Consider the following 7,500-nt stretch of genomic DNA (forward strand, 5'->3'; position numbering starts at 1 on the left):
GTTTGGTTGGGCTAAGTTAGGTTAGGTTAGGTTAGGTTAGGTTAGGTTAGGTTAGGTTAGGTTAGGTTAGGTTAGGTTAGGTTAGGTTAAGTTACGTTAGAAATAGAAACATAAGCACTTAACATTTTTCTTGCTTTTTCTTTCCTGTTCCTTTCTTGTCATTTTTCTAACGTTACTTTTTTTCCCTTACTTTTCACAGATCCCTTTTTTTCTGTTACTTAATCCTACAATTTCACCAATAAGACCATCACCACCACCACCACCACCACCACCACAACTGCAACCACCACCACTCCCTCCCCAACACCACCACCACCATCCCCAATACCCTCTTCACCCCCCCCCCTCACCTTATACTCCAGGTCCTCAGGTTGCAGGGCGAAGGTGTCGAGGTTAGTGTCCCCAGGTGTGTCCACGTGGGTGTAGGTGCGCCACGAGAAATCACAGCCCCCCATGTTAAGCCGCCCCAGGTTGTACTCCAGGCCCTCGGGGGAGAAATATGCCCTGGGGAGGAGGAGGAGGAAGGTTGTGATGGTGGTGGTATAAGGTGGTGGTGGTGGTGGTGGTGGTGGTGGTGGTCTGTGTATAGTTAGGTGAAGGATGGGAAACAATAAGAGAAAAGAAGAAACAGTGGAAAGGCGAAGGAAAAGGGAAATAAAAACAGAAGGACGTAATGAAGAAAAAGAGACAAGGAAAAACTGGTGAAGGGAAAATAGTTGAGAAAATGAAAGGAAGGGAGGAAAAAGAGGTGAAGGACAAGAGAAGGTGTAGAAGAGAAGTGAGTAAAAAGGAAAATGAAAAGAGGAGGAGGAAAAGAGTTGAAGGAGAGGAAATTGAGAAAGATAAGATGAAAGAAAATAGGTGAAAAAATTGAAGGAAGAACAAAAACAAAAAGAATAAAAACAAAAAAGAATAAAAGAACAAGAAAATAACAATAATAATAATAATAATAATAATAATAAGAAGAAGAAGAAGAAGAAGAAGAAGAAGAAGAAGAGGAGGAAGAAGAGGAGGAGGAGGAGGAGGAGGATTGAACAGAGGATTAAATGCAAAGTATACACCAACACAGGTAGAGTCGACATGAATCATACATAGGAGGAGGAGGAGGAGGAGGAAGAAGAAAGCAAAGGGAGAGTTACCGAGGCTTAAAACAAGGATGAAACAAAGGAGGAGGAGGAGGAGGAGGAGGAGGAGGAGGAGGAGGAGGAGGAGGAGGAGGGAGTGATGAAGAGGTTGACGTGATGGATCTACGCTGTCATTTGTTATTCTCTCTCTCTCTCTCTCTCTCTCTCTCTCTCTCTCTCTCTCTCTCTCTCTCTCTCTCTCTCTCTCTGACAACCTAGTTATATTTTCCCTTCTTGAGATTTGTGGCCTCTGTATCTCTACCAAACTAGGTAATTTAAACTCTCTCTCTCTCTCTCTCTCTCTCTCTCTCTCTCTCTCTCTCTCTCTCTCTCTCTGTTCTTTGAGGTATTTCAGTTATTGTTTTCTTTCTTTTCTTTAATTATTTCATCTCCCCATTCTTCTCTTCCTTTATCCTTCTTTTCAATTCCTGTTCATTAATCCTTTTTCCTTCCTTTGATTTCATATTTCCATTTATTCTTAATTCCTCCATCCCTCTTTCTTTAATCCTCGCTTTGCCTCTCAATCGCTTTCGTCTATTCTTTCCAGTTTACTACATTTCCCAGAACACTCTCTCACTCTCACTCTCTCTCTCTCTCTCTCTCTCTCTCTCTCTCTCTCTCTCTGTGCTTCCAACCCTCTTCCTCCTCTTTCTCTCATTTTTCGTACTCTCCTCCTTTGAATCCTTCAGAACAGATGCCATCTCTCTCTCTCTCTCTCTCTCTCTCTCTCTCTCTCTCTCTCTCTCTCTCTCTCTCTGACACAGCACGATATTCAAGGGGACGTGTTATGATGGCCAGGAAAAATAGCTGAACCCTGAAATAGTAGTAACAAGAGAAAGAACATTAGAAAGTTGTAATAAATGGCAAAGCTTCTGAGTACACTAATGTAACCAGCGAGGTGCCACAGGGTCAGTCTTAGCACCTGTTCTCTTCTCTTCCTTGTGTTCATAAACTCTGTAACTTCCTATACCTGCTTCTGTGTTTCCATCTTCCTGACCTGAACTCAATTAATTTCATCAGTGCCATGACTATTGTATCCTTAATCCCTTCAGTACCATGACGCGTGTTTATATTCATTCTGCTTACTATTTGGTGGTTTTATACAGCTTTAGAAACTCATGTAGGGGATTAAAATACATAAGATTGTGGCCATTAATTTTCTGAACTTCATAGACACTTCTAATGTCAATGAAATGGTCTAATCGTACACAAATCTCAAGGTAAAAAATGTGTCCCAGTATTGAAGGGTTTAAGAGGGAGGGAGATTTCAAGACATTTATCACATTCTTTTGGCTAACGTTACCAGACTCGCTCGGAAACTGGCATCTAAGTGGGCATTTTTTTTTTTTTTTTTTAATCATTTTTCGTTACCCTTGGCCAGATTTCCCCTCTTACGTAAAAAAAAAAAAATAAAGAGATGTTGATGTTAGCGGTGTAATATCAAAGTTAGCTGATGATACGAAAATAGCGAATTCTGTAGCCTCCAACGAGTAAGTGCGTGCTTTGGGGTCCGAGGGGTCTCCAAGCGCACGGGTTCGAATCCTGTCTACGGTCTGAGTGTAGGTTGGGCTTCCTCACTCGGGGCAACTCGGGTTTCCTAGCGGGTGGGCTTTGAAATAGGAGGTACCCTTAATAAGTATCCCCTTTAGCCCAGAAATTCCCGTGAAAAGCCCACATGGTATAAAAAAAAAATGCAGAATAGTCCAGATAAGTGAATAAATCAATCGTGTGGAAAAAACTGTATTGTGAGTAATGAATGATGAATGAGGGATAAATCTACAGGATGAGGCGTTTGGACAAGTTTCAACCCTATCACTGCTGGGAAATTTTGTTTAAACCCTTGAGGACCATAACGCGTTTTCATATTCATTCTGCTTACTCTTTGGCGATTTCAAGCAGCTTCAGAAACTTAAGTGGGGGACTCAAATAGTGAATACTCTGGCCAGTAATCTTCCAACCTCCACAGATCCCTCGTAATGTCAATAAAACCGTCTAATCACACCACAAAGCTCGCTGTAAAAATGCGTCCCAGTACTGAAGGAGATAATGATAAGTGAAAAAAAAAACTCTTCATATATTATCGAATCTAAAAATACAATATACTTTCAATGATACCCAAGTCAAAAGTGCGATAGAAGGATTAATTTAGAAGTAACACTATCTAATAACACAAAATTCAGCCAGCAATGTCAAAAACTCGTAAAGAAAAAGCAAATTAAACTCATTGTCTCTATTTCCCTCCATCTATTTTCTCTGTTTTCCTTATAAATTTTCTTCTTTTTTTCCTTCTTTGATCCAATAAGGTGTTAATTTCCTGTATTCTTGTGTTTGTTTCCTCTGCAGGTTATGTGGGAGGAGTGGAGGGTGGGGAGAGAGCCTTCTGCCTTGCTATCCTTTTTTTCCACTATCATCTCTCTCTCTCTCTCTCTCTCTCTCTCTCTCTCTCTCTCTCTCTCTCTCTCTCTCTCTCTCTCTCCAAAAGGGACTGTCACGCGTAGGCCAGATAGCTTCTCTCTCTCTCTCTCTCTCTCTCTCTCTCTCTCTCTCTCTCTCTCTGAATCCCCTTTTATCATTTAGAATCAAACAAATCAAGACGAATCGTTCCACCCACCTCTCTCTCTCTCTCTCTCTCTCTCTCTCTCTCTCTCTCTCTCTCTCTCTCTCTCTACCGCAGCAGCTGGTCCTGGCTGGCTGGGGAGAGGCTGAGGATGTTGAAGGCAGCGGAGTCGGTGAAGGCGGCGCCCCAGCCCATCATTGTCTGGTAGGGCGTGTTTGTGTCCAGGGTGAACTCAATACTGCCTTCCACCACTGCAGGAACGCGAAAGAAGTGAATGGTGATGATGGTGTAAAAAACAATGGTGTGGAAAGCAATAGGACAGTTTTTTTAACCTCTTCAATACTGGGATACATTTTTGTTTTGAGATTTGTGTATGACTAGACCATTTTATTGACATTAGGAAGAGTCTATGGAGGTTAGAAGATCGATGGCCACAGTTTTCATTTTAATCCTCCCCAAATAAGTTTCTGAAGCTGTTTAAAATCACCAAATGGAAAGATGAATGTTTATGGAAACGCCTCATGGTACTGAAGGGGTTAAAGATACAATAGAGGAAATAGTGTATGAAATGTGGAAGAAGAGAGGTCAACGGAAAAAAAAAAACTTGGACAGAGAAGAATATAAGGATAAGAAACATCAGGAAAAGCGCCGATAAAAAGGTCAAACTTCTCGCCCTACACCTGACCTGACCTTACCTGTGGATATCTGACCTGACCAGTGGATAAAGGTAGGATCTGTAAATTTGTGTCATATTTTTTTTTTTTTTTTTGTCAAAGGAGAAAGACGGCCAAGAGCAACAAAAATAAAACAAAATGACTACTTATTTGCCAGCCCCATTGCAGGTCTGATAGAGTTATCCAGACAGGGATTATCTTGAAACCTCAGTCTTAAATGAAGTCAAGTGATAGGAAGATGGAAATACAGAAGCAGGCATGGAGTTCCAGAGTAGTAATTCAGTGATAGTTGTTTAGGGAAGAAAAAAAACGGTGGTAATATGGAGTCTGTTGTTTGTGTTATTCCTTTTTACCACGAGGGAGGGAGAGACGCTAGTGGTAATGGTGCAATGGGTGATGGTGATATTTTTTTTATGTAAGAGAGAGGACTGGCCAAGGGCAAATAAAATAGAAAGAAAAAAAATAAAAGGCCCACTACGTTGTCAGTCTTCTTATAGAGCCAATAGAATTAATGAAAAAAAAACAGATAGAAATGTCTTGAAACCCTCTTGAATGAAGCCAAATCATAGGAAGTGGGTGGTGGTGGTTTATGGGAGCAAAAAGGATGAAATATGGTCTGTTATGGTGTTAGTTACACTTCACCACCACTGCAGGATCAAGGGGAGCGATATTGAGTGGTGATGATGGTGTAATGAGCAATGGTGAAGTTTTGTGACCTTGTGTGTGTATTGTAGTGGTTTAATGGAGCAAAAAAGGGTGGAATATGGTGTTTGTTATGGTGTTAGTTACTCTTCACCACCACTGCAGGATCAAGAGGAAGTGATATGAGTGGTGATGATGATGTACTCACTGCAATGGATAATGGTGAGGTTCTGTGGGTTTGTGTGTGAGTGGCAGTGGTGTACAGGAGGAAAAAATAGTGGAATATGGTGTGTTATGGTGTTAGCTGCTCCTCACCACCACTGCAGAACGAAGAGTGAAACGAGTGGTGATGTAATTAACGACTTTAATTTCTAAGGCACCTGAACATTTATATTTCCAAGACGAAAGAAAAAAAAAGTTAAAAAAACAAGTAATGAGCAATGTTGGGTTTTGGTGTGTGTGAGGGGTGGAGCAAAAACTGGAAATATGGGGTCCTTTATGGTGTTAGCCGTTCTTCATCACCACGAGGAAAGATGAGTGGTGGTGATGATGGAATGGATAATGGTTAAGTTGTATGGTTTGTGAGTGAGTGGTATGGGTTTATGGGTTTCTGGGAGCAAAAAAAAGAGTGAAAACATGAGTCTTTTATGTTGTTAATTGCTTCATTACACACCTGTAGTGGTGATGATGGACTAATGAGTAATGGTGATGATCTGTGAGTTTGTGTGAATGTTAGTGGTTTATGGGAGCAAAAACAGTGGAAATATGGAATCTTTTATGGTATTAGTGGTGGTGGTGGTGAGTGGTGATGATGGTGTAGCAACTGTAGTGGATAAAGATGGTGTTCTGTGTGTGTGTGGGGGGGGTTAGTGGTTAAAAGGAACAAAAACAGTGGAAAATATGATCTGGTATGGTGAGTGTTGATGATGGTGGAGTGGGTAATGCTGGGGTGTTGACAGGTTAGTGTATGAGTCGTAGTGGTTTAGGAGCCAACAACCTCACTCAACTGTGCTTCAAGACACCATAAACACAGGAGAGACAAAAGGACCAGGAAAAACAGATAGAATAACAAGCAAAAATGAAGATACGATAATAAGCAAAGCAATAACAACAAAAACGGTGCAGTCTCTCTCTCTCTCTCTCTCTCTCTCTCTCTCTCTCTCTCTCTCTCTCTCATTTCCATATCTTGGGTAGGTTCTAAATGTGAGCCATTAAGTCTGTCCTTCCCTTCTGACTTACACGAAACTTTATGGTAACAGAGAGAGAGAGAGAGAGAGAGAGAGAGAGAGAGAGAGAGAGAGAGAGAGAGAGAGAGAGAGAGAGAGAGAGAGAGAGAGAGAGAGAGTACCGGAAAGATTTTTGTTTTATCTGAGTAGAAGGCCATATATTTCTCTCTCTCTCTCTCTCTCTCTCTCTCTCTCTCTCTCTCTCTCTCTCTGCCAAAGCTTCTTTCACTCACACCTACCAAAGTTCAGCTTACACAGTGTTTAAGCTTGTTTAATCCACCTGACACTCTCTCTCTCTCTCTCTCTCTCTCTCTCTCTCTCTCTCTCTCTCTCTCTCTCTCTCTCTCTCTCTCTCTCTCTCTCTCTCTCTCTCTCTCTCTCTCTCTCTCTCATCTTTCGAGATATCCTGATACTATATCTTATTCGTTTTATACTCCTGTACTCTCTTCTTCTTCTTCTTCTTCTTCTTCTTCTTCTTCTTCTTCTTCTTCTTCTTCTTCTTCTTCTTCCTCCTCACACTAATTTGTTTTTCCTTATACTTATTTTTGGGGACTTATTGTTTCTACTTCTTTCTCCTCCTCCTCGTCCTCTTCTTCTTCTTCTTCTTCTTTTTCCTCCTCCTCCTCCTCCTCCTCCTCCTCCTTCTCTTCTTCCTCGTCTTTTGTCAGTTTTTCATCTTCATTACTGCAATTACTGTCTTTATTAGTTTTCTTCCACTTGGTTATCTTCTTCTTCTTCTTCTTCTTCTTCTTCTTCTTCTTCTTCTTCTTGTTCTTGTTCTTCTTGTTCTTATCTCTAATCATCATTTTCTTATTATATCTTATATTTCCTTCTTTTCCCAAAACTAAAATCATTTCCCTTCTTTCTTCCGCTTTTCCTCATCTTTCTTTTCCTTCTTCCTTCTCTTTCTCTTCTTTCTTTTCCTTCTCCTAATCTTTCTTACCATTGTTTTACACTTTCTTCTCCTCCTCCTCCTCCTCCTCTTCCTCCTTCTAATTCTGCTGATCCTTCTCCTCCTCCTCTTCCTCCTCTCAACCTTGCTAATCATCGTCTTACACCTCCACCTCCACCTCCTCCTCCACCTCCTCCTCCTCCTTCTTCTTCTAATACAATCACCTCTAAATTCCAACTTTTTTAACTCATCTCCCTCTCCCTCTCTCCTTTCCCTACTAACACAATCACTCCTTCCTCCTCCACTTTCTCCTCCTCCTCCTCCTGATCTCTCAATCCTCCTCCCCCTCCTCTTCCTCCTCCTCCTCCTCTCGCCACCTACCTTC

General features: G+C 41.4%; 1 protein-coding gene across 2 annotated transcripts in view; it reads right to left on the bottom strand.

Annotated features, from left to right (window-relative positions):
* The window catches only part of LOC123502085 (lysosomal acid glucosylceramidase-like), a 35,039-nt gene that overhangs the window by 23,817 nt on the left and 3,722 nt on the right, over window positions 1-7,500 (bottom strand). For both annotated transcript variants that reach the window (XR_006673793.1, XM_045251243.1), the window contains exons 2-4: window positions 7,497-7,500; window positions 3,794-3,932; window positions 351-504 (exon numbers count right to left, since the gene is read on the bottom strand). The exon at window positions 7,497-7,500 is cut by the window's right edge and continues 191 nt beyond it. Coding sequence is in view for 1 of the 2 variants with exons in the window: in XM_045251243.1 (XP_045107178.1) it covers window positions 351-504; window positions 3,794-3,932; window positions 7,497-7,500 (297 nt within the window). In the remaining variant the exon portion in view is untranslated. The remainder of the gene's footprint in view (window positions 1-350; window positions 505-3,793; window positions 3,933-7,496) is intronic.

This window comes from Portunus trituberculatus, chromosome 10, assembly GCF_017591435.1.
Source record: "Portunus trituberculatus isolate SZX2019 chromosome 10, ASM1759143v1, whole genome shotgun sequence".
Classification (NCBI taxonomy): domain Eukaryota; kingdom Metazoa; phylum Arthropoda; class Malacostraca; order Decapoda; family Portunidae; genus Portunus; species Portunus trituberculatus.